This window comes from Balaenoptera acutorostrata, chromosome 6 (assembly GCF_949987535.1).
Source record: "Balaenoptera acutorostrata chromosome 6, mBalAcu1.1, whole genome shotgun sequence".
NCBI lineage: Eukaryota > Metazoa > Chordata > Mammalia > Artiodactyla > Balaenopteridae > Balaenoptera > Balaenoptera acutorostrata.
The window spans coordinates 13,646,288-13,674,230 of NC_080069.1; the positions used below are offsets into that span (position 1 = coordinate 13,646,288).

At 43.8% G+C, this 27,943-nt stretch overlaps 1 protein-coding gene across 1 annotated transcript in view; it reads right to left on the minus strand.

The window, feature by feature from the left end:
• Positions 1 to 23,583, minus strand: part of DOCK5 (dedicator of cytokinesis 5) — a 210,948-nt gene extending 187,365 nt beyond the window's left edge. The window contains exon 1 of the mRNA XM_057548308.1: positions 22,900 to 23,583. Within this exon, the coding sequence (XP_057404291.1) occupies positions 22,900 to 22,942 (43 nt within the window). The 5' untranslated portion in view covers positions 22,943 to 23,583. The remainder of the gene's footprint in view (positions 1 to 22,899) is intronic.
• Positions 23,584 to 27,943: the final 4,360 nt, after the last annotated feature.

Consider the following 27,943-nt stretch of genomic DNA (forward strand, 5'->3'; position numbering starts at 1 on the left):
TCCTAACCATTCTTTAAGACCCAACTCCAATAACTGGTGATATTTATTGAGCACTTACTATGTGCCAGACTCTGTTTGGAAAGTTCTCAGGCACTTACTCACTTTGTCCTTACAACCCACTGATTCCATCCCCATTTCATGAGTGAAGAAACTGGCTTGGTTGTTCCTTGGGCCTCCCCTGTCCCCTCCAAAGGAAAGTATTCATTTCCTCTTCTGAAACCCTCCTTAGCATGTTCTGTGCTTCTCTTATGAAACATATATTCTCCCACGAGCATGGAGAAATTCAGGCATCATCCTACCCGCTCTGCCCCACTGAAAATGGGGCTACCTTATCCCAGTGGTACTTATTCCCCAGGCAGATCCAACAACTGCTTATCAGAATCACCTGAGAAGTTTTTGAAACAGAACACAGCAGGGGCCTGGGCTTCACTCCCTAGAGAGTCTGGTCTTGGTGCTCTGGAACCTTTATCTTCAGAAAGCTGTCCAGGTGCTACTGACACACACCAGGTTTGAGGACCACTGTCTTATTCAACAGCTCACGGCCTTGCACTTCGTGGGTAATGAACAAAATTTATCCCATGAATGGATGGCTTAATGAATAACCCATTATTATGAGATGTCGTTCAAGATATTTCCAGTTGTTTTCCAAGTGGACACAGAACTACCCACACCCGAACTCTGCCAAGCCCCCGACCTAGCCCCTACCACTCCCTCCCGGCCCCCTTCCCTCATTCAGCTCCAGCCACACTGGCCCTGGGTACTGCTCCTCAGTTGTCCCAAAACATCTGCCTGGACCATTCTTGCCCGAGATTTGCATGGCTCCTTTCCTTTTTTTTGGCCATGCCACGTGGCATGCGGGATCTTCCCCAACCAGGGATCGAACCCAGGGCCCCCTGTGTTGGGAGCACGGAGTCTTAACCACTGGACCACCAGGGAAGTCCTCCTTTCTACTTGTATTCAGATCTTTCCCAAATGTCACCTCCTGAGAGAAGTGACCTCTGACTGCCCTCACTAAACTAGAGCACTCACCCCGGCCCCCCATCATTCTTTATGGTATCACAGTCCTTTATCAAAATTCTCATGGCCCTTAACACTAACTGACATTATATTACATATACTTTAAATGTACTGTGTGTTTCTTCCCCTTAGAACACACATGTCAAGGTTATCGATTTTTCGAGGAAAACAGACAAGCTTCCCCTGCTGTTTAAGTCTTTTTCTGTCTGAAGTGTCTCAGGGGAGTCTTGTCTCTCGTGACAGAAAGGAGGGGCGTAGCTGACTTTCTAGGTCCCTTCCAGGATCCAAAGTCTTAGAAAAAGGCATTTTTACAGATAGGAAAAAAGCTCGGACATCATCCAATGCAAGAGCTCTTTCTTAATCTGGAGTCCAGGAGTCCTTGAAGATGTATAAACTTCCTAAAACTGTGAAATTTCGTCCGCATGCATAAGCACAATTTTCTGTGGAAAGAACCCACAGCTCTCAATGGAGTTTCAAAGAAGCCTGATTTCCCAAACGAAAAGTTAAAATTCTCTAGGCAAAATCTTGCATTACGTAAGAGGAAACTGAGGCACCCTCAAAGAAGCAACTTACATGAGGTCAAACAGCTGGTTAGTGACAGAGTTCTAAGAAGAATCCACATTTGTTGATTCCCAAGCAGTCCCCCTCCCTCTGCCCCCAGCCACCCATGAGATGTTCCCATAGAAAGAGAGGACGCGTCCCTCACCACGCCGGATTGCCATCCTGGACCCCTGGACTCTCAGAGTAGCTACTCTCATGACTAAGCCTCTGGGCAAAAACACTGAAGCATGCCTTCCCCTTCCTAACAATTTCATTATTCACAAATTTGCGTGTAGTGAGGACATCAGAGGGCTCAAAACTGCCCTAAGCCTCTTTCAAATGGCATTTCATGCAAGGCAGTACAGGGCGTCGTCACATACCCTCACTCACCAGACGCCCTCAGCAAAGAAAGAACTCCTTTTCCTCCCCTACTGCTAATGGCTCCAATTTTCTCATGATTTTCTATAATGGTGAGTGCCAATGAAATATCACCCCCATCACATGTCCCACGGGTTATTCTTTCAACATCATGGCTTCTAAACCAGCCCTGTTGGAATGAAAAAAAAATAATGTCCACAAGCCATTTGGGAGGAGTGCAGAGAGGAAGGGCACGCAAAGAAATAGAGGGCAAGGGCGTACTGTAAGCTCAAACAGAAGCACATGATCTGTCCGCTACTCTGAAGAGATTTGCTGTATTCACGAAAGCCCTGCACGGTACTTTGAGGCACCACAGAAACTTTTCCAGTTAGGTCACTGCGCTGCAAGGAACAGAGACCCTCTCAAGTTACCCCAGGAAAAGGTCTGTTTTAGACCTGGAGTTGGAAAGCTGCTGAGAGCAAGGACAGCTCCAGGGCCTGGATTCCCCCGCTGCCTCCACCCTCCAGCATGCTGGAGGGTTTCTTTCCACACCTGTTTCCTTCTATCAATCAGCTTCCTCAGTTTCCATATGGTTTTTTCATTCATAACTTTGGCTGCCATGTGACTTCAGTCTGCCATGGATCCAACTCTCTCAAATGACATCCTTTCAGCTTTTGCCTCTGGGGCAAAACATTTCCTGGGATTCCTTCATTTGAATTCCCAAGACAGGGAATCTGATTGTTTCCACTTATTTCTTTGGGCCAAGATCTACGTCATTGTCCAGACTACGGATCGGCCTCCCTGGGGCAGTGGGCGCGCCCAGGCACCCATCAGCGTGGCCCCGGGAGTTGGATACTGAGTAAAACTTGACTACCTCGGCCTTCCCCAGGTCTTCTGCAGGGGCTGTGCCCAGACAGGTACCGGAATGACTGTCACACAGGCACTAAACCAGGCTGGTCAACAGTGTGCTTGGACCAGCATGTGAGAGCCAAATGTTAAATTTTCAAGAATTCTGAGAGCTCTTTGCTAATTCACCGGTAAGTGGAAATTGGCCACAGTGGGAGTATTTACACCGCAGACATTGGCAAATGCCACAAAAATTGAGGATTTTTTGGTTTTCCTAGAGAGCTCATTTGCCAGCGCACCTCTGCAGCATTAACGGTTAAAGAGGAAGAAAAACAAAATCAAGGTAAACAAGGCTTTCCAACAATCTGGCATAATCCACGTCATTTCCCTCTTCTCTTCAGCCAGAATGGACGGCTTCCTCACCCTCCACCTGCTACAAGGACCCGCCTTGCAGCCAGCGCTCAGGCTACGTCACATGTCAGCCTTCCCAAATGGCAATGCCCACCTCTGTCAAGTTCAACTTCTTCCCTGAAGCCTACCCATTTCCCTCTATTAGAACAACCTCTGCTTCTCTGAACTCCTGGAACCCAAAGTGTACTTCTCTGCACCCCTTTTCATGTTCAGCCTTTTACTATAGTTATGTCTGGCTTCATACTTTGAGTCCTTTAATTCATTTTAAACTTCCCAAGAATGGGATCTATGTCCATTTCTCTGGATCCTTCCAAGAGCCAACCATATACCTGTTCCTCACTTAGCTACCTGGTAAGCACATGGTGAACAAATACAGAACACTTATTTCCACAAGTCTGCCACTTACAATTCCACACCTGCTAACCCACGAGTTCCCCCAACAGATCTGAGCCCTGACAACTGAATCAGCAACAAGAGGATTCAAGTCTGGCAGGTGGCTAAAGGCGTGGATCTGGCGTGTATGTGAATTATGTTCGCTAGATCCAAACTCCTGTAAGAGAAGGGAAAAGTCAGGGATTAAACACGGGGATTAAACTTTGATCTGACAACATCAGAGTCACACTTCAAACCACGTTCAACCCCCATCTCCCTTTAAGCCTTTGGGAAAAATGACTGGGAGCATTAGGGGGAAAATCTCAGAACTAGGAACCAGATGAAAAAGATCACAAGTTCACTGTCAAGTGGAGAACATTAGTTCTTCATGTCATGGATCACGTAACAGCCTGAAGAGTATATAAAAGCTGCCAAGAAGTCAGAAGGAAAACCATCAGATTACAACTGGCATGTGAAGAAAAAGGCCAGGAAGAAATGGGCTTCTTTGCCCCAAAACTTTTTCTGGACAAAACCTCCTGAGTAAGTCTTCAGGCAGAAAGCTCAATGGCATGTCAACTTTGGATCCTGGCATTCTGGGGTCCATGAATGTGGCCTTACCAGCAAGGCTTAATTTGCAGTAGTATTCAAAAATTGAAAATTCTTCACACTCTGAGAATTTGGAAGGTAGAAAATATTATCTCAGGAATTCCCTGGCAGTCTAGTGGTTACGACTCCGTGCTTCCACCCGTGCAGGGGGCACGGGTTCGATCCCTGGTCGGGGAACTAAGATCCCACAAGCCGCACGGCACGGCACGGCCAAGAAATAAATAAATTAAATTAAATTTTTAAAAAAAGAAAAGAAAATATTACCTCTAGTTTACAGATGGAAAAACTAAGCTAAAGAGAGGCAAGTCACTTGACTGTGTCTGTAACAGACACTGAAACACAAACCCAGCTTCCTAATCCTGGTTTCAGTACCTCTCGGTTCACTTCATTCCACCCATCATCCCTCCAAACCCTAATGCCCTAGAATATAAAAAACAAGTGACTTTTGTGAAATGGATAATTCCTGAAGCTTAATCCAAACACATGGTGTGAAAACTAGTTTAAAAAAAAAAATTCTCAGAACTAAGGCAGACAAAAGAACATGGTAGGGTGACCATTTCAGCAAGAAAACAAGCTCTCTAATCTTCCCCAAGTATAAAACCCTGCCACTCAAGGCTGCTGATAAAAGCAAGAAGATAAAGACATATTATGGCAGAACACATGTTTCATTTTAGATATCATCTATATTTCCTCCATCTGTCTTTTCTTGATAGGAGTGGTTTTAGGAAGATAGGACCACAGAGATGCTGTACTTTCCTAAGACTTTATAACTGGTAGCTAAAGCCTCCTCAACGTGGAATTTTGCTCCCTGGGATCTAAAAGAAATCCATCTAGAAGTAAAGAAGGGAACAAAGAAAACGAAAGCAGAAGTTCACCTGTCCAGATGTCCTCCCTAACACACTCTGATTTGATCCTTAAAAATTTAGTCCTTTGAGCAACAAATGAGGGGCTGTTTTCCTGGTCTAAAATCAGCTTTAGGGACCTCCCTGGTGGTCCAATGGGTAAGACTCCATGCTCCCAATGCAGGGGGCCCGGGTTCGATCCTTGGTCAGGGAACTAGATCCCGCATGCATGCCGCAACTAAGAAGTCCGCATGCTGCAACGAAGACCTGGTCTGGCCATAAATAAATAAATAAATTAATTAATTAAAAATTAATTAATTAAATAAATAAAATCAGCTTTAAATCAGAATCAAAATGTCCAGAGAGAAAGGTGATGGGATGATGGTTTGCTTCAAGGAGTGGGCCATTTGCTTCTGAAATAAGCCATGTTGTCACATCTGAACTGAGCAAGCAGGCACATATCTAATTCAGGAAAGGAAATAAGAGACAGATTCAAAATTTCCAAGGCTCTTGGCTTAGATCAGAGCTCAAACATGAAAAGAATTCTTCTACAGGCTCAAAAGCATTTCTGAATTTGTGAGCTTACAAAGAGACCTCCCTGAAGCTATCAAGCAGTTTGAAAACAAGCTTGAGTGACAATCCTCACGTTGCAAAAGATGAAGCAGGAACCAGCCTCTCTCAGGGCATGCAAGGTTCTTCTTGAAAAATGATTCCAGGGACTTTCCTGGTGGTCCAGTGGGTAAGAGTCTGCGCTCCCAATGCAGGGGGCCCAGGTTCCATCCCTGGTCTGGGAACCAGATCCCACCTGCCGCAACGAAGATCCTGCACGCCACAACTAAGAGTCTGCATGCCACAACTACAAAAGATCCCGCATGCCACAACTACAAAAGATCCCACATGCCACAACGAAGATCCCACGTGCCACAACTAAGACCCAGCCTAGCCAAATAAATAAATAAATATTTTTTAAAATAAAGTACATTAGGTCTCTAAATCATTATATAATCGCTTTAAAAAGAAAAGAAAAAATTGATTCCAGAGTATTCTAATGCAGACAACTCTTCAACTGAAGTAGCTACCAGTCTTCTTTAAGGAAGGCTACAGGCCCACAAGATAGTCATTCAGGATTCTGTCCTCAATGGATTCCTATTTTCAGATTCTATGATAATCTGTGTGGTAGGACCAGAAATGGCTGGCCTAGGGCTACTGGTCACAAATGTCTCTGAGTTCACGAGGCTGGAGATGACGTATATTGTGGCACTCTGTCAGGCCAAAGCGAAGGCAACCAGCCTGTCTGAAGCCCTGTCCACTCCATGGATTTTCTATACGTTCCTTATCTTATATAATAACCACACCATGGGCCCCTGGAACATAACAGGTGCTCAGAGAAAAGTCATAGGGAGTGCAGATTCAAATTCCAGTTGGCCTGAGTCAAAACATCCATGTTAATGAGTCCAGTTAGTTATGTGTGAATTTATTATTTATTTATACCTCTTAGGATCCCAGACTATTCTAAGCCAGTAAGAGAGTGCTACCTAAAAGTACAGGAGGGAACTCTCTGGCAGCCCAGTGATTAAGACTCAGTGCTTTCACTACCGTGGCCCGGGTTCAATCCCTGGTCGGGGAACTAAGATCCCGCAAGCAGTGTGGCACGGCCAAGGAAAAATAATAATAAAAATAAATATCCAAAAAAAAAAAAAGTATAGAAATAGAGACAAAAGTCCCATCACCCAGAGACCTCTAGGAATTCAAACATGTTCCATGGAGATTCTTGCGAGACCAGGCCAGGTCCAGCCTTAGGGGTTTTGAAATTGGAAATACTAGAATCTAGTCTGGACCTCTGAGGATGGGCTCGGCGCAAACCAACCTTCCCTACTTAGGAATCAAGCCTGCTCTGCAAACAAGGGCACCTGATTGCCAGGCCAGCCTACTGTCGGGCAGGCTCCCGCCTAGTGAACTTTCAGATAATGATTACGTACTGCCCACTGTACCAGGAAGTGTGCTAATCTTATTCTTACCTTCTCACTTGGCTGAGAGCCTTCTATGATTTCACAAAAGCAAAGAGTAATAAAAGTTAGTAGGCTTGGACTTCGAAATTCCAAACCACTAGAAGCTGCTCTCCAAAACTTCACTCTGTAGCAAATGGCTTTTGCCTCCACCTTGACGACTGTAATTTTAAGCATGGCTTGGCCACAAGGCACAAACTATAGTCTGCAGGACTGTAAATAGTAACCTTTCTGATGTCAGCTTACCATGTGTTCCCGAGCAAATCAACATCTGCATCTCAATCTTCTTTAGTAACTCAAAACACGATTACTTTTTTTAAGGCATGTCATATTAGTGATGCTGTTAGACTACAGAAATTACACACACACACACACACACACACACACACATGTTCTGTTTCATTAGTGAAATACTTTATTTTATGTAACATAAGACCAAGTCTTGTGTGCGCACCGGGATGTCCATTACCTTAACAAAATAGGACTGTGCATCATATCTTATTGTCTTCAAACAGATAGAGGAGTCAAAGTCTGAGATTTTACCCACCATAAAATAGCCATTTAGATCCTAAAACAACCAGCAAATCAAAATGAGATGTGATTCCACGAGTTTTAAATCTTAGGATTATAAAGAGATGGGACTGGTATAAACATGAAAATTCCATTTTGCCCTTAACTGAAGCAAAATCTTGGATTTGGTTTTGATGATAAGCAGAGAGAAAGAATGTGTCGTAAATAATTAACTGAATTGTAGAAAGCAAAGTGTATTCAATCACGGATGGTCATCAAGAATACAGGAAGGGGGCTTCCCTGGTGGCACAGTGGTTAAGAATCTGCCTGCCAATGCAGGGGACACGGGTTCCAGCCCTGGTCCGGGAAGATCCCACATTCCACGGAACAACTAAGTCCGTGCACCACAACTACTGAGCCTGCGCTCTACAGCCCGTGAGCCACAACTACTGAGCCCACGTGCCACAACTACTGAGCCCACGTGCCACAACTACTGAAGCCCGCATGCCTAGAGCCCGTGCTACGCAACAAGAGAAGCCACCACAATGAGAAGCCCGCGCACCACAACGAAGAGTAGCCCCCACTCGCCACAACCAGAGAAAAGCCTGCGCACAGCAGTGAAGACCCAACGCAGCCAAAAATAAAATAAATTTATAAAAAAACAAAACAAAGTGGTTGCACCAATTTACACTCCCACCAGAGCATGAGGCTCCCTATTGCCACACATTCTGCCAACAGTTGGAATTTCTGTTTTTTTGGGTTGTTTGTGGGGTTTTTTTCCCCCAATTTAGCCCTTCTGGTGGGGTTGTAGTTGTCTAGCACTACGTTTGCATCTCTGTGATGACAAATGGAGATCAACACCTTTCCAAATATTTACTGAACTTTGGATTATCATTTTTTGTGAAATGCCTATTCAAGTCTTTTTCCCATTTTTCTATTGGGTTACTGTTTTCTCTTATTGATTAATAGTTCTTCACATATTCACAATAGGTTAGATATGTGTATTGGGACTGTCTTCTTTCTACTCTGTGGGTTGTCTTTTTAATCTCTTCTTAAGGGTGTCTTTCAGTGAACAGAAGTTCTTAATTTTAATATGACTCAGGAGAATTTGTTTTTCTTTTAAAGTTAGTGTTTTTTGTGTCCCTTTAAGAAATCTCTGCCTACTCCCAAGTCAAGATGTTCTCTTATGCTTTTTTTTTTCTGAAAGCTTTCACTGTTTTACCTTTCAGACATTTGGAATCAATTCTTTATATGGCATTAAGTAGGAGTCCAGTACATTTTTTCAATATAGATAACCAACTAACTCAGCACCACTTTTTGAAGAGATCAGCCTTTAATCACTGCATGCCAGTGTCATCTTTAGCAGACACTCTGTCACTGAGTCTGATTCTTTTTAATGGCTGTATGGTGTTCCATTGTATGCATGTTTCATAAGTAACAACCCATGCCCAACTGATTCCCATTTAAGCTGTTTTCATGTCTTTACTATAAAGAATGCTGTCATGAATAATCCTGTCCATATAGCATTGCTCACATGTGTTAGTATATCTGTAGGACAAACTCATAGAAATGGAGTTGCTAAGTCAAAAGGTGTGTGCATTTTTAAATCAATATTTGACAGAGGTTGTACCAATTTTAATTGGATTTTCAGATCACGGCGAACTGCACACACAGTATTATTATCAGACCCAGTACAGGGGCTTCCCTGGTGGCGCAGTGGTTGGGAATCCTCCTGCCAGGGCAGGGGACACAGGTTCGAGCCCTGGTCCGGGAAGATCCCACATGCCGCGGAGCAATTAAGCCCGTGAGCCACAGCTACTGAGCCTGTGCTCTAGAGCCTGCGAGCCACAACTACTTAGTCCGTGTGCCACAACTACTGAAGCCCGCGCGTGTAGAGCCCGTGCTCCACAACAAGAGAAGCCACCACAATGAGAAGCCCGCGCACTGCAACGAAGAGTAGCCCCTGCTCACCGCAACTAGAGAAAGCCCACGCACAGCAACGAAGACCCAGTGCAGCCAAATAAATAAAATAAACAAATAAATTTATTTTAAAAAAACAATAAATATTTAACTATGCTTCTAGTATCCACTGATTGAAAAATATGTATATAACCATGTAATTCACAGACACTGTGCCTCAGGACCTAAGAAATGGAAACTAACCAAAGTGAATCATGCTGTCACGCTCTGAGGCGCAGGTTCCTCTGCTTAACACAGTAAAGAGCAAGGGCACCTGCTATCTGCACATGGTCTGAAGGAAGCTCAAAGCTAAGGGCAGTCAGGCCAAGCAGCCTTACCCAACCTGCTCCCAGGTCAAGTGTTCAGAATAAAGCATCATCATTTTGTTCAAAATACAAGTCTAAAAGAACGCCAATGGGCTTTCACTTCCAGGTCAGCACTATAATTATAATCCCTTATGATCAATACACAATCCTCCCTTCGCCCATCAGCACCTTGTAAACCATAGTAACACCTGCTCTCAAACATGCCTGTAACGCCATGAGAATGTCACGCTACTTATTGATTTTGCGACTGACATCATGTCAACACCACAGTGCTGAGGACCAAAGACACGGGGCCCGCTGCCGGCCTGAGACATTGTGACCACCACAGAACGCACAGCATGACTTCCACTTTGCAGCCTCAAACCTCTGAAAACACTTGCTTCCCAGAACGCTTCAAAAGGGGAAGGTGCTGAGCAAAAGAAACCATCAACGAAATGAAAAGGCAACCAACCGAAAGGAAGAAAATATTCATAAATCATACATCTGATAAGGGGTTAATGTCCAAAATAGGTAAAGAACTCATACAATTCAATATCAAAAACAAAAAAAAAACAAACAATCCAATCGAAAAATGGGCAGAGGATCTGAATAGACATTTTTTCAAAGAAGACATACAGATGGCCAAAAGATACATGAAAAGATGTTCAACATCACTAGTCATCAGGGGGAAATGCAAATCAAAACCACCAATGAGATAGTACCTCACACCTGTCAGAATGGCCTATCAAAAAGACAAGAAAAAAAAAAAGAAAAAAAAAAAAAGACAAGAGATAACAATCATTGGTGAGGGTGTGGAGAAAAGAGGACCCCTGTGCACTGCTGGTGGGAATGTAAATTGGTGCAGCCACTATGGAGAACAGTACAGAGGTTTCTCAAAAAAATCAAAAATAGAACTATCATATGATCTAGCAATTCCGCTTCTGGGCATTTACCTGAAGGAAACAAAAACACTAACACAAAAATATGGAATAACCATAAAAAACAAGGAAATCCTGCCATTTGCAATGACATGAATGGACCTTGAGGTCGCTGTGCTTAGTGAAATAAGTCAGAGAGAGAAAGACAAATACGCTATAACATTACTCATATGTGGAACCTAAAAACAACAACAACATAAATACAGAGAACAGACTGGTGGTTGCCAGGTGGGCGTGGGGTTGGGGGAGGAGAGATTGGTGAATGTGGTCAAAAGGTACAAACTTCCAGTTATAAGATAAATAAGTCCTGGGAATGTGACATACAGCATGCTGACTACAGTTAACAATACTGTATTGTACATTTGAAAGCTACTAAGAGAGTAGATTTTTAAAGTTCTCATCATAAAAAAAGAAAGTAGGGCATCCCTGGTGGCGCAGTGGTTAAGAATCCGCCTGCCAATGCAGGGGACACGGGTTCGAGCCCTGGTCCGGGAAGATCCCACATGCTGCGGAGCAACTAAGCCCGTGACACAACTACTGAGCCTGTGCTCTAGAGTCCGTGTGCCACAACTACTGAAGCCCGTGTGCCTAGAGCCTGTGCTCCACAACAAGAGAAGCCATCGCAATGAGAAGCCCGTGCACTGCAATGAAGAGTAGCCCCCGCTCACTGCAACTAGAGAAAGCCTGTGCGCAGCAACGAAGACCCAACGCAGCCTAAATAAATAAATAATATAATATAATAAATAAATTTTAAAAAAAAGAAAGTAATTTGTAACTCTGTGGGGGTGATTGATGCTAACCAGAGTTACTGTGTGATCTTTTCACAATATAAACAAATATCAAATAATGATATTGTACACCTGAAACAAACAGAATGTTATATGTCAATTATACCTCAGAAAAAATGGGGGGAGATGATTTAATAGCTGGATCTTATTTATCACAAAACCTCCACCTGGAAAAAACCCAGGGATGACACAGCCTTCCTCCTGTGTGGAGAGAACTTACTCTTCAGAACCTTAAGTAGACGTGATAAAGAAACTTGCTTTCTCCAGAGTTATGAAAAAAAAGGAAGCAGCTACAAGACAAGTTAAGACAAGCAAGACATTTGCTACTAGCTCTGGGATTTTGCTGAAGTCATTTTATGCCTCTGGGGCATATTTTTCCAATAAAATGAAGTGTTAGCCAAGAGGTGATACATATAGAATCTAGCTCTTAATCTTTTATGATTCTAGACACAAAAGGGCAAAGAAGTTAGATTTCTATGACTTATTCTTATAACTGGTCTCTGGCAGGAAGGCTGGGGAGTGAGAGCCCTCTGGTTCCAGGCTCACAGAAAGTACAAATAAAGGACAACGCATCCTGCCACAGGTACACAGGTAACAAACCAGTCAGGGGGATGCATTCACCTTGGGTGAGTCAGCAAACAGCTATTTGCAAGAGGGAGTCAATCTCTGCTGCAATTTCCTTCCCTCGAGTTTTTTTTCTTTTTTAATTTTTTTTGAAATAGTTGATTTACAATGTTGTGTTAGTTTCAGCTGTACAGTAAACTGATTCAGTTATACATATATAGATCCTTTTTTTACATTCTCTTCCATTATAGGCTGTCACAAGATATTGAGTAAGGTTCCCTGAGCTATACAGTATCAAGTTGTTTTAAAAGACAAGAAGTAGACAACCAAGGTTCTTAGAGGGTGTCTTGGGCGTCTTCCAGCCCCATGGGGAGCGTGGAAATGTAAGAGAAAAGGGCACAACCCAGAAAGGTGGACGGATCTGAACGACAGCAGCTTTGCGATGGCACGGAGGTTTGTGAAAAGACAAAGATCACTTTTGTCTCTTGCTTAGGAACTAGCTGCCAGCAATTCAGACAATCGTTTGAGTGAGCTGACGGCCAGCCCAGGCTCTGAGAAGACGTGACCTGGACACCACTTGGAAAAATTAAATTAACTCAAGCATCCTCTGCTTTTGCTCACCCAAATCTCTGCCTCAAAAGCATTTCTTAGCCTGATCTCAAAAGCACTTTTTTAAGCTTAAAACTAAAACCCTATTATTCCTGAGGTATGCTGGAAGCTAATACTTATAAACCAAGGTCAAAGGACTCCCAAAGGATTTATCATAGCCTTTAATGTCCACACACAGCGGACATTTCATAGGTGATTTTACCTATTTGATGAGGGAGAAAACTATTTTTCCCTCCTTTGAAGTATTTAGTGAAAAACAAACTATGTGACCATACTCAAGTTCGTGGGCCATAGATAGGGGTCAAATTCTATTATAATTCTATTCTATTACAACTCATTTTGAAGAACTGAAATGAGTTATAAGAGATTTTGACCCATATTCCTCTTATTCTTTTGACGGTACTAAAATATTTTATATGCATAAAGTTATTGTGTTATTATATTGGGTACTGCTGGAGAAAAAACTAGAAGTTGGAAAATTTTTCCTTTATGGAAAAAAAAAATCATTGTAATGAGATTTGATTCGTTACCCTCAAACCCCACTGGTTTGTTTACGAAAATTTAGATGAGGAGAAAGCACAAATTAAGTTTCAGCTAACATGAGGGCAGATAGGACCACTACAAAAAGCCTTCTGTAAATTTGGACAGACTAAATTTTGAGTAACTACTACCTTTGCTTCAAAGCCCCCGCCAGTACTCTAAATTACTTTTCTTCTCCACGTTACTTATGATCTCATATTTTTTGTTTAATTACCCTGTGTACAGTATAGATGTGCTTATCGTAAGGCATCTCAACTCCTTTTGGGTAATGGGAAGTAACGAATGAATTTAAATGCCTTGTTTCTTCCATTAGATTGCACTGTTCCTTTCCAACTCGTGCTCAACGCACTAATCCAATGAGTCAGAACCTCCTAAACCCAATATTCACCACCGTGGTCAAGCCTTTTCTTTCCATTTAGCCAATCCTACAACACGTTTTCCTCCAGGAAGCCTCCACAAATAATGAAGAATAAAAAGGAACAGCAGCAAATTACCATTGTTCCCTTCCCAAGAATGCATTATTTAGGATTTCAATTCCTTTCCCACCCCATGATGCTCACACAATCCTTTGCTTAAACAGTTATTAAATCTTTTATCTATTCTTTAAATGTTCCTTTTCTTATTGCATTTTTTTTTAATTTTATTTATTTACTTATTTTGGGCTGTGTTGGGTCTTCGTTGCTGTGCACGGTCTTTGCTGTGGCGAGCAGGGGCTACTCTTTGTTGCGGTGCGCGGGCTTCTCATTGCAGTGGCTTTTCTTGTTGCGGAGCACGGGCTCTAAGCGCACAGGCTTCAGTAGTGGTGGCTCGCAGGCTCTAGAGCGCAGGCTCAGTAGTTGTGGCGCACGGGCTTAGTTTTTCCGCGGCATGTGGGATCCTCCCGGACCAGGGATCGAACCCGTGTCCCCTGCATTGGCAGGAGGATTCTTAACCACTGCGCCACCAGGGAAATCCTTCTTACTGCTTTTGACTGTATCTCATTGGAAGTGCACGTAGGGCAAAATATTCCATAATGTGGGGGAAAATTTCCTCTTCCGGCACACAGGACAAAGTTAGGTAGATAACGGCATTCATTTATTCCTTCATCATTTATTTACTGAGGGCTGACCACGTGCCAGGTGCCATCCCGGGAGCGGGGGGGACACCAATGAAAAGGATAAAGTTCCTGTCCTCATAACTCTATATTCCAGTATGGGAGAGAGACAGTAAACACAAACAAATAGGAGAATTAGGGAAAAGGAGAGACATTGAGAGGTTTGGGCAAAGATAGTAGTGTCTTTAGTTGGGGTCCTCAGAAAGCTCTAAGGAGGGATTATTCCAACAGACACCTGAATAATACAGGAATGTTATTCCATTTTTAATTCTTTTTTACCTAACTAGGGGTTGATCCTCATTATTCGCAGATTCTATGGTATTTGTGAATTCTCCCACTCACCAAAATTTACTTAACCCCCAAATCAACACTCCTGGTGCTTTCGAGGTCATTCCCAGTCGTGTGCAGAGGGGCAAAATGTGACATGCAAGTTCCCATCTGAGGTTGGACAAGGGGACACTGCCTTTTTGTTTCAGTTCTCATACTGTAAACCAAGAGTCCTTCGCGTGGTCTTAACTTTAGTGCCATGTTTTTCTTATTTTGTGCTTTCTGTTAGTGATTTTGCTATTTAAATGGTCCCCAAGCATAGTGCTGAAGTGCTGTGTCATGTTCCCAAGCCCAAAAAGGCTGTGATTTACCTTACAGAGAAAATGCATGTGTTAGATAAGCTTCCTTCAGGCTTGAGTTTACATATAGTGTTGTGGGCCGTTGAGTTCAATGTTAGTGAATCAGCGATGTAAACCTTCTGTTTAAGGTCTTTAAACCTTAAACAGAAACACACATGACATATGGTTATATGTTGATCAGCTGATGAAAATGTAACCAGAGGCTCACAGGAACCTGACCTTGTATTACCCCTAGGAGCAGTGGTAAAATATTAGCTAAGTCAGTGTTCTTGGGGACTTTACAGAACATTAACTACCACAAATAATGAGAATCCACAGTATATCGAAGAGAAAGTTTCAGTTGGGCACCAGCCTCCTCCCTCTTTAATGGAGAAAACGGTTTGATGGCCAACAGCATGGAGCCAGAATCCAATATACTGCTATTTTATTTTTGTTGCCTTTATTTTTAAGGTTGCCACTTTCTGTAGCAAGTGATGCTGGTTCTCCTTTAATGGTAGGAATGTAAGGTTTTCTTTTTCAATCACTGTTTTTTAAGTAAAAACAAAAAAAACAGGCAACATAAAGAAAATATTAAGTAAAAAACAACAAATTCCACTTATATGTGGAACCTAAAAACATGATACAAATGAACTTATTTTCAAAACAGACTCATAGACTTAGAAAACAAACTTACGGGGCTTCCCTGGTGGCACAGTGGTTAAGAATCTGCCTGCCAATGCAGGGGACACGGGTTTGAGCCCTGGTCTGGGAAGATCCCACATGCCGCGGAGCAGCTGGGCCCGTGAGCCACAACTACTGAGCCTGCGCGTCTGGAGCCTGTGCTCTGCAACAAGAGAGGCCGCGATAGTGAGAGGCCCACGCACCGCGATGATGAGTGGGCCCCGCTTGCCGCAACTAGAGAAAGCCCTCGCACAGAAACGAAGACCCAACACAGCCAAAAATAAATAAATAAATAAATAGATAGATAGATAGATAGAAAAGCAAAGCAAAGCAAACAAACTTATGGTAACCAAAGAGGAAAGGTAGAGGGGGATGGATAAATTAGGACTTTGGGATTAACATATACACACTACTTTATATAAAACAGATAATCAACAAGGACCTACTGCATACCACAGAGAACTGTACTCAACATTCTGTAACAGCCTATATGGGAAAATAACCTGAAAAGAAAGGATATATGTATATGTATAACTGAATCACTTTGCTGTACACCTGAAACTAATGCAACATGGTAAATCAACTGTACTCCAATATAAAATAAAAATTAAAAAAATAATAAATTCAATGGGGAAGAAAGAGATGGTTCGTTCAAAAGTAAGTCTCCAAAAGTGAGTATATAAGATAGTCCTTTGGGACTCAAGAATAAAGTATCAGAACTTTTACTAATATTTATTTTTATCTTAAAAAAAATAAAGAAATTAGGCTCTAATACTTACGAACTAACAAAAAAAAAATAACAGAGAAGGCAAATGGGTAAGGCAATAGGCATGAAGCAGCTACACAAGGGTACCTGGTGTAAAAATTAATACAGAAACAGAAACGTCAATTAAAATAGAGTCAGGAGGCCAGAAGTGGAAGCCGTGGCACCCTACAGGATAGCAGAGCCCAACAGGAAGAAAGACTTCCCCTTCTTGCCTGGCAAGAGCTCAGCCAGTGGGAGCCTGTCACAACTCAGCCAATGAAAAGCCACTATACTTCAAACACTCAATTCCTCCAATGGCCTCTTTGTTTACTACAGCCTTCCCAACTTCCTTTTCCCCTCTATAAAAGAGTTCTCCTCTCCTGGTTGCAGGGATTTGCATGTGGCTTGCAGATGCACTGAGGGTTGCAAACCCTGAATTGCAATTCTTTGCTGATTCTGAACAAATCCATTTTTTGCTGGAGAACTAACTGGCAGTCTATTTGTTTCAGGTCAACACTGGACATAGCAGAGATCAAGGTGACGGATGAACAAGTGAAGTTTGGGAAACACATATGGAGTTGATTTTTGGCTTAGGAGTGAGATTATATGCATATGGATGAAAAATTTATCCTGTATGAACCTTAGTTTTCTTATCTGGAAAGGAGACAATGTATGAGAATTACAGCATTATCACAATGATTTAATGAAATAATGTGTAAAGCAGCAGTGTTGAAAGTTTTGAGTCTCGGAACCCCTTTAACACTCTGAAAAGTTATTGAGAATTCCAAAGAGTTTTTGTTTATGTGGGTTATATCTATCACTATTTATCATAATAGAAATTCAATCTGAGAAATTTTAAAAATACTTATTCGTTAATTAAAGTAACCATAATAAACCCCAATACATGCTAGCAATATATATATATATATATATATATATATATATATATATATATATATATTTTTTTTTTTTTTTTTTTTTTTTTAGATCAAACTACTTTTCCAAACAAAAACACTTAGAAGAGCCTCTGGGAAACTATACTGTATACTCACACGAGAACAGAGTAAAGACAGGCCAATAATATCTTAGTATTATTACCAAAAAAGTTTTAACCTCATGGGCCACCCGAAAGTGTCTCCAAGAGCCCCACATGTACCTGGGACAGACTGATATAAAGGGCTCAGAACAGTGCCTCTCATGAGGTAAATGCCTAATAAAGATTAATTCTCTATTCCTTTTATTCTCAGCCTCAATGTTGTTAGAACATGAATGTATTAGGGCAAGGACTTCTTCAATTCATTACAATTGTATAATATCTAGCTTGGTCATGTTACTAACTGGTTCTGTAACTAACTAGCTGTGTGATCTTCATAGCCAAGGATTCTTAATCTGTGTTCAAATTCAGAGGATCCATGGACTTGAAAAGGGAAAAAAGCTACATCTCTGTTTTCTGACACTCAGCATTTACTTCAATGATGACCAGAGGCAATAAACCACAGGTGTACTACTGATGCTGGCCTCAACTGAAATCACAGGTGTCTTATATATAAATAGATAACCAACAAGGGCCTGCTGTAGAGCACAGGGAACTATATTCAATATCTTGTAACAAGCTGTAGTGGAAAAGAATCTGAAAAAGAAAAGATATATATACATATAACTTTGCTATACACCTGAAACTAACACCATTGTAAATCAACTATACTTCAATTAAAAAATAAATTAAACTCTCCTACACTGTTGGTGGGAATGTAAACTGGTACAAACATTATGGAGAAGAGTATGGAGGTTCCTTTAAAAACTAAATGTAGAACTACCATATGATTCAGCAATCCCACTCTTGGGCATATATATGGAGAAAACAGTAATTTGAAAGGATATATGCACCCCAATGTTCACTGCAGCACTATTTACAATAGCCAAGACATGGAAGCAACCTAAATGTCCATCGACAGAGGAATGGATAAAGATGTAGTATATATACACAATGGGATATTAGTCAGCCATAAAAAAGAATGAAATAATGCCATTTGCAGCAACATGGATGGACACAGAGATTATCATACTAAGTAAAGTAAGTCAGACAAAGACAAATATCATATGCTATCACTTATATGTGGAATCTAATAAAAAATGATACAAATGAACTTTTTTACAAAACAAAAACAGACTCACAGATCTTGAAATCAAACTTACGGTTATCAAAGGGGAAAGGTTGAGGGGGAAGTGATATATTAGGAGATTGGGATTAACAAATACACACTACTATATATAAAATAGATAACTAACAAGGACCTACTGTATAGCACAGGGAACTCTATTCAGTATTCTGTAATAACCTATATGGGACAAGAATCTGAAAAAGAATGGATATATGTATAGGTATAGCTGATTCACTTTACTGTGCACCTGAAACTAACTCAATATTGTAAATCAACTCTACTCTAATAAAAAGTTTTAAAAAAAAAATTTTTTTAAAGAAATCACAGGCATTTTCATATATTATGGTTACTACAGATATCTTGAAAAATTGTATATGCTCATCACTAATTCAAAAGTAGGGTAGTTATTATGCATTAATAAAGAAGCACATATATTACAATATCACAAATTTTCGAAAACTATCTTGACAGCTGTAGTTCAATACAGGTGGCTTCAATTTTCAGTCCTTCATATTTGACTTTATGCAATTAAGAACATAGTTCTGAGAAAGGGGGCCACCTTAAGGGTTTAACCTGATTGGCCAAAGGCATTCATGTAACCAAAAAAGTAAGAACAACTTATGTTAAGCAATTCACTTTACCTCTTTAGGCATCAAGTTCCTCTCTTCAAAAGGGAACTGAACTAATCACTCTCTGAGACCAAATTCCACCCCTCCAGCCTAGAGTCTATGGAACACGGTGCCCGTGGTGAGGAAGAACCAAATGGGGACCCACCGCACACCTCAGTGCATTAACAAAGCACTACAAGAATCCGGTTTTGGTTTTTACACTAACATTTGAGAATCTACAAAGTTCAATGCTCTTAGACTAACTGGGCCTAGCACAGCGAAATAGTCGAAAAGCTAACAGTGAAGCAAATATTCCCCCAAACTACCTTTTATCACAATATAAAAACACATAGGACAAATCCCACCAAACAATAATGAATGATTTTGCAAAGCCTCCATCATCAACATAATCTGGGTCTGTTCTTAATAGAAATAGCTTGTTTGGGAACAGACTTAATAAATGTTTCGATAAATGTATCACTAATGTTTGCTTAACATCTAAATAAAAGTTTTCGACCTTCATATCTTAAAAACACGCAAAATGAAAGAAAGAATAAAGGAAAAGAAAACAAGAAAAAAAAAATGAAGGGAGAAAGAAAAGAGTTTTCCAGGGCTGTGGGGCAGCCCTCAGCACTTCACATCAGGGCACTAATGGCCCAGAAGTTTAAAGAACTAAGTCTGTGGTCCTCTCACCCGATAACCGACAATAGGTCATTTAAGCCCACCTGATGCTAGAGGTTGAGTCAACAGTTGAAGAACTAAGAAAGCCCAGACAGGTTGCATTTCAGTCCCTGTAGAAAAATCTAGCTGTCAGGGACCGCCAATAAGTGGCACCAAGATAAGTAGAGACAGCTAGCTTCACCGTGCACAATTCAAACTGAGATCAAACACTACTCTCACGCAGAGTAGCTGTGAGTCATTAAAATGCTTCAAAACGGCCATCACATGGTTTCCTTCACCCAGAAACGAAATCTGTCCAGCAGACCCTCAGAAAGGACAATAATCCCCCCACCATAAGCCCAAGAAGCCAGTTTTCCCAATCATACTTAAGCAAGTCTGTCTACTCCATGCCTGTTTTCTCAGCAGCACATCTCATTTTTTTTTACTTGCAAAGATAAAGACGGACTGAAGGCTCTCGCTTCATCCATCTAACAGAACAAAATAAAAGTCATATTGGAGTGAATGAGATGCTGAAACCTAATGGGGAAACAAACTGCACTAAATCATCATAGAAATTAGGTTGGCGCTTTAGAACACCACCCCAACGCCAAGGACAACCAGTTCCTGAATGCACGCTCCATACTGGTATCCCTCTCGAGTCACAGGAATACAAAACCATAAACTTCTGATTCCCTGAACCAAAGGATAAGTAATAAAATGTAGGAATGGTGAGGAAGCGGCGTAAAGGTTATGAGGTCCGGGGAACACCAAATCTGAAGGAGGCAGTGGGTAGGGCTTTGAGGCCTGGGTGAAAGGCCGGATTGTGGGATGCAGAGGTGGGAGGGCACTCTGAACAGGGGACAAGCACAGGGGAGCAAAGTCCCAAAGGAGGGACTCTCCATGGTATATTGCACAAGAGGGAGAAGGGCAGTGTCTGCGCCGGAGGGTTGATGAAAGAAGCTGTGAGAGATATGGTTTGTGAAGATACTGCTGCACTGGATTCTCAGAACCTTGAAAACTGGGCTCAGTTTAGACTTTACCCTGTAGGTCAAGGAAGGATTCCAAGCAGGGAGGTAATATGAACAACCATGTGTTTTAGGAATAAACAATGGACATTGATCTCATCAGCTCATCTGTCCTAACAGTGGGCCCTTGTGTCAAATCCAGATTAATCAGAACCTATTGTGTCTAGTGAAATAAGTTTCCCAAATTATATCCTGGGGCAATTTTGCTGCCACCTATGCTTTGGAAATGCAATTCACTTTTCTTGTCTGATGATAAATAAGACTCTAGAACAGGAAAAAAAAAAAGAAAAATTAAAAAGAGAAAATACCATCCTTGTTCCTATGACTATGGCAATAAAACCCACATTTTTCGGATATGTTTGCATTAACTACGCCAAAGTCATGATAGTTTTGGAAAGCGTTTCTCCTGTTAAACAAAATTAGAATTGATAACTTTTTTGTGAGTAGTAATTATTGATTAGGTATTGCTAAATCTACTTTAATTTAGGAGTTAGTACCCAATAACACTCACAAATAAAGAAACTGACTCCATCTCATTTCCACAACTACTGGCTACTTACTGGCACCTGATGAGGAGCCCCTGTGTGAAATTTCATGACCAGTTCATGAAGGGGGGGGGATGGTCTGTAGCAGAAGTAATGACATGCACCCATTTCTGAGTTACAACCATAAGAGAGTGCAAGGATTCTAAAAGAAATTTAAAGGAAAGAAAGTTTTTGCAACAGAGGGAAAACAAGGAATTATATGCATGTTATTATATACACACACATATATACATAAAGAATCACAATCTAAAAGTAATCAATGTGAGAAGGTTGGTTTGTTTTTTGTAACTGACTACAGAGTTGAAAAGCACCTAGAGATGTTAAGATACAGTATCTCTGAAACAGACATAGTCGTCAGAAAGCATAGGACAGGTTCAGGGACCTCTCCCTAGTAACCACTGAGGTGAGGAAAAAAACGGGGGCGGGATGGGAGTGAAGTCGAAGACTAACTTACAAATAGGCCCAATGAATGACCCTGACAGGAAGTGATAAAATTCTCAACACACACAACTGTGTTTATTACTAGGGAATCGCACCCAAGCCTAATAGCCATTGTAATCGCCCCGCTAAGTGGCAGTCTTCCCACAAGACCTCAGCAACCTCGCCCCTTGATAAAAAGTAGGACCAACGTTTTTCACCTGGGTCAAAAGCCGCTCATCCACTGTTTCGGATCGAAACTAATACAAAAGCAATTCCCCACACATCCTGGGGGCCCTCCAGCACCGCTGTTACGAATGCCAAGTGCCTAGCATGGGACCTGTCACAGTTTTCTTAATAAAATGTCCTCGATCTTATCCCACGACGGGATCGGAATTCAGAAGGCAGTCTGAAATCCTCTCCATACACGCTCCGGTAGGGGATGACTGTCCGCACAACCAGCCCCGGGGTTCAGCCTTCCCCGTCCCCATGCCACACACTTCCTGTCGCTTCCATCACCTCCACACAACTTGAGTTTCCCGATCAGTTTACAACTGCTATCGGGATCCCAGTGCCTGGGAGGAACGAGGGGAGGGCGGCTTCCTACCCCCAACTCTTCTCTTTAGGTTTCAGAGAGAACCTACGAAGAAGGAGGGCAGAAAGCACTGGGGCAGCCAGCCGACTTCGCGTTCCGCCGGCCTCGGCTGGTTACAAAGTACTGAATGAAGCCACACGGACAGGGAGGAGGGGGGCGAGCACCAGAGCGGGGTGCCCCAAATGAACCACAGGCGAACGCCCTCACTTTGCACGTTTCTACGCTGCAAAGCGCTGCAGCTTTGGGTTCGGGGTCAGGAATGCCGGTCCCGGAGCCCAACTGCACTTTTAGGCACCCGGATTCCCCAAACCCAGGATGACTTCCCCCACGGGGCTCCCGGAGAGGGCTCCGACTCCCACCGCCCGCTCAGTGGGACGGCTGCAGCTGGAGCCGAACCCTGTGGGCGCCCCCGCGGGCAGCGGGAGACGGAGCCGGGTCCCGGGCAGGCGGGCACCGAGTGGCCCGGCGTCCGCCGCCCAACTTTGCGCGGGGCAGGGCCGCTCCCGCGAACTTGGCGGCGGCCGGGTCGGGGCGGGGTGGGGCGAGCACTCACCAACTCCGTACTTCTGCCTCTTGGTCGGAATCCAGCGGGCCATGGCGGCGACCTCGCCCCGCGGCAGCGGCGGCGGCGGCGGCGGCGGCTACAGCTCCCAGGGCTCCGGCTGCCACCGCGCCGCGCTCCTGCGCGCCCCGGACTCTTCCGCCATGTTCCGACAAACTTCGCCCGGCCCCGCGCGCCGTCTCCTCGCGGCGCTGCCCGCGATCCGCTCCGGCTCCAGCCCCGGGCCGCGGTCACCTGCTGGGCCCGGCGGCCGCGCCGCCGTGCGCGCCCCTCCCGGCGCCGCCCCGGCCCCTCCCGCCGGCCGCGCCCTCCGCCCGCCGAGGCCGCCTCCGCGCCCCGACCCGCGGGCGCCCGGCCTCTCCCGCCGGCCCGCCCCGGACACCGCGCTCTCCCCGGCCGGGGCCGGCTCCGCCTCGCGCACTTCCCGGGAGCAGTTCCCCAGCACAGACTGGGGTACAGTTTTTTCCTTCTGGTGTTTTGCTTTTTTCCCCGCCTTCCGCACCCAGACTAAACCCCTTGGATCCCAGGGGGCGGGTTCCCCGCCGCGGGTGTCGGGAGGGCTGCGCTGGAGGCGCCGGGCACCCCCAGGCGGGGCGGCCGAGGATGCGGGGTCCTCTCCCACCGCGCGCGCCGGAGCATCTGGGGGAACTAGGATGAGTGAATAAGGAACTAGGATCTAGGATGGGTTGTTTCTCGCCCCCGGGGCACCCGCAGTGCCTGGCACTCAGCGGGCGCTCAATAAATATTTGTTGAATGAATGAGCAGTTGACTACTGCGTTCACCCCCTAGAGCTTTCGCTGACACCACGAGAGCCGGAAGCCGGACTCCAGGGCAGACATGATCTCCTGTGGCCACCGTTTATAGCCTTCAAAGCAGGAACATTTGTCTTCTGGTAAATAGAGAACTCACGCAAGGGAGCCGGGCTCCGCAGAAGTATCAACTAGTTTCCGAGGGGAGCCTCTGTGGGAAAATTATGTAGAGAGCCCTGACCTGGAAATCCTGTGCTCCCGAAACACCCGGACTCTTCCCCAGCTGAAGATATTCAGACCCAGCTGAAGAAATTCAGACCCTCATGCTCAAGGGAAAAGCCCGCCACAAAGACCTTTTCCAACAGCCCAGCGGCCCAAAGAGCGTCCCTGCGGAGAAGAGGCACATCCAAGCCTCTCTCGTTCACTAGCTGTATTGTTGGGACAAAGAGCCAAACGCAGGGACTGCTCATTTGAACTGCCCTAAACTGTTGGCGTCCTCTGAAAACTCTCCTCCTGGAGCTCACTTCCTCCTGGAGAGACCTCAAGGATGAAGATCGGATCTGAATCCCAGGCGGGGGTGGGGCCCCTTGTTACCTCACCCTTAGAAGTAAAACCTCAGAGTAAATTACCAGCTGATTTATGTTCACCGTCTGAGAAACTGCCTCCTGAAAGACACTGTTTTGTCCTTGTTGTCTATGAAGGTTTTCTTGTCTATCTGGAACACGAAAGGAAAGGAAGATGAAATCAACGTGTAGTAAAACAGAGTGAAACTTCACTGAAGACTTAGTGCATTTAACTTTGCTAACTTTTTGCAAAGTCAGATCTGAAATTTTTTTTCAAGGTCTTGTTCATGGTGGGTAACTCCTAGGGCTTCCTTTCTTCTCCATCACCAAATTGGTATTTATTCACCAAGTGCAATGATAATTTAAGAAATCAGTCACTTGGGACAACATCCAGAAGGAATTCACCATCTCTCCCCCAAATTAATTTTCCTCTGCCAATGACATCATGATTAACCTAACTCCCCAGGTTAGGTAATTTCTTTTTCTTTCCATAAATATTTATTAAGTGCCTACTAGGTGTCAAGCATTGTTCTAAGACTGGAGGCACAACAGTGAATAAAGAAAAATCCCTACCCTCATAGAGCTTACAGTCTAGAAGAGGAGAGTAAGACAGTGAACAAATTATGCCAAATGAGGCTAAGCCTGTAAAGAAAAATCCAAAGCAAGGAGGATCAGATGTGTGTGTTGGAGGGGGCCGTGCGCTGCAGTTTTATATCGAGTGGTCTGGGAAGGCATCTCTGCTAAAGTGACCTTGAAGTGTAAACCTGCTCAGGAAGTGAGGATTTCAGAGGAAAGTATTCAGACATCAAGAACAGCAAATGCAAAAGCCAGGGGGCATATTTGGCTGGTTCCAAAACCAGGGAGGAACAGCAAGGATTCCCGGGTGGCAAGAGGTGTTAGTAAGGGGCAGAGAATGGGAGGGAACTTGTTCCTAGAGACATAGGGTGAGCCAATAAAGCAGGACCCTGAAAGGCATAGTGAGGACTTTATATATTGCTATGAAAAAAGTTTGGGGGATGTTGAACCAAGCAAGGACATAATCTAACTTGCCTGCTGTGGGATGAATAGACTGTAAAGACACAAGGGAAGATGCAGGAAGATCAGATGGTTGGAAGGCTATTTCAGTAGTTCAGGCAAGAAATGAAGGTAGTTGGTTGGGTCCAGGATGGTAGGGGTGGAGATAGAAAAGAGGTTCTTGACATAGACTGAAGGTAGAAACAACTGGAGGGTAGTGTGGGCAGAAGGGGATTTACTGAGGCTTCTGGACCGCTCAGTGTACTTTCATCAGCATATGTTTTTCAAAAGTTTGGTGGATCTATCTATCATCTATCTATCTATGTTTGTATTATTTAAGAGCCTCGCTGTATAGGCTTCAGGGCCTAGAAACTCTGGATCTTGCCTCCTTGTGTGAGATACCAGATGGGTCAAGGATAACCCTAAGGAGATAGGAATGGGTGATCCTGGGTCTGTTCGCCCATGTGCAGTAAAGCAATCTACCGAAACCGGGTCGTGGTGAAGGAAAGTGCAGCATTTATTGCAGGGCGCCAAGCAAGAAGTTCAGGACAGCTAGTGCTCAAAACACCTAAATTCCCCATGGGTTGCATCGAAACATTTTTAAAAGGCCAAATGAGGGCGGGGCATCCCAGGGTGTGTGATCAGCTCGTGCACAATTCTCTGATTGGTTGATTGATGGTGAGTTAACAGGGCGGTGTCACAGGGGTTAACATTATCTATCTATCCTTAGGCTCCAGTAGGCCTGGGGGCTACGTGCTCTTGGTCATCAAGTAGTTAACTTCTTCCATTTGGTGTGGGTTTTAGCATCTGTAAAACAACTCAGGAAATGTGCATCAGACACAATTATCTGGGTACTTCAGAGAGGAGCTATAGCAGGGCACCTGGGGGAGGGGTCTGCCCTGGGAAGGCCAGTTATACAACTACTAAATAGAGCTGCCATTTTCTTGGTCATCTGTGATATCTGCCTGTCTTCACCTTTTATATCCAAGTTGTCCTGGATTGAAGTTTTCCTTTGATATTTCCTTAGGACTCACTTCACACCTTCCTCAACTCCAGGTGGACCGTTTGGAGCTTAAGTATTTTGCGCTGTGGAATAGGGGCATCGTAGAGTTACTTCAGTCACCTGTGTCTGAGAAAATTGGATGACCGATGTTCTGTAACCACTGGTGTATTTTAAATTTAATACCTGTCAGAGTGTTAATGCGCCTTCAGTAGCGCTGGATTTCTACCAAAATGATTTCAGCTGCCTCCCCCCTCCCCCAACACACACACAATCCAGCCCGCCCCCCGCCCCTCCCCCACCACCTTGAATTGGAGGATTTTTGCAAAACTGGAGGTTTGAATTTGGATGCTGGATATTTCAAGTGTGACAATAATTGCAATAAAAGGGTTGGAGAAAAATGGAAATTTTTAGTTACAGCTTTCAGGATGTTTATTCTTTTTCCTCTGAAGACTGAAGTCCACCCACTTTGTTATATCAGATGTTTAAATCCCGATTTGAAAATCCATTTAAATCATAAAAGCAGAGCTATTTAAAGTCTTTTATTAAAATGTGGCTTAAAATTAGAGAGTCAACTAGATGGGTGGGTGGAATAACAGCAGGATTCCCAGAAATATCCTTTTCTTTTTCCTCTGATATCTTTTCAGAAGAAACATTAAGCGTATTCCACAAGCAGGGATATTTAGACTCCAAAACCCACACAAATACACTTAAGCACTCACAAGTGCTGGCATGCTCTGTTAGAAGGTGCCTTGGAGAAAGAAATGAGGATAAATGAACTTGGAGACTAGTTTGACATGAATATTGTGACTCTCCCTGACAGTGCCTAAGAGAATAGATGGATGTGCAGACAGCTGTCAAGAGCCTGGCTTCGGGGGCTTCCCTGGTGGTGCAGTGGATAGGAATCTGCCTGCCAATGCAGGGGACACAGGTTCGATCCCTGGTCCAGGAGGATCCCACATGCCACGGAGCAACTAAGCCTGTGCGCCACAACTACTGAGCCTGCGCTCTAGAGCCCGCAAGCCACAACTACTGAAGCCCGCGCACCTAGAGCCCATGCTCTGCAACAAGAGAAGCCACCGCAATGAGAAGCCCACGCACCGCAACAAAGAGTAGCCCCCGCTCACAGAAAGCCGGCGTGCAGCAACGAAGACCCAAAGCAGCCAAAAAGAAATAAATAAATAAGTTAAAAAAAAAAAAGAGCCTGGCTTCCTCCTTTGATTACCAGGTTTGTTTTGCCAAATCTCGCTGACTTAATTGCTTCTCTCAAAGAAGCTATGGATTCTGTTAAAATCTTTTTTTTTTTTCTAGACCGAGGAGGCTCATTCTTTGATCCTACATATGAGTAGTGTAGTTACTAGAACTATTAAAAAAAGGGTGGGGGGGATATATTTGACTCTAAACACCACTTTGCAATCTTCTAAGGGCAAACGCTTTGGGACGGGGTAAGCCAGGGATGGGGTGATGCATTGTAATTTGGGACCCATGAGCTAAACTGGACAAAGGAACAGGTCTCTACAGCCCCAGAAAAACCTTTTTCCTCTTCAGACTCACATCACTATCTATTCTCTGCTCCCAAATGCTTTGGTGAGCGTCTCTGGGTCTGTCCTTGCCTCTGCTCTGTGGCTTTGGAGGTCCAGTTTCTCTGATGAATGGTGAGATGATGGTCAGGGTCTAAAGCTAGTCACATCCTCATCCCCATCACTGTG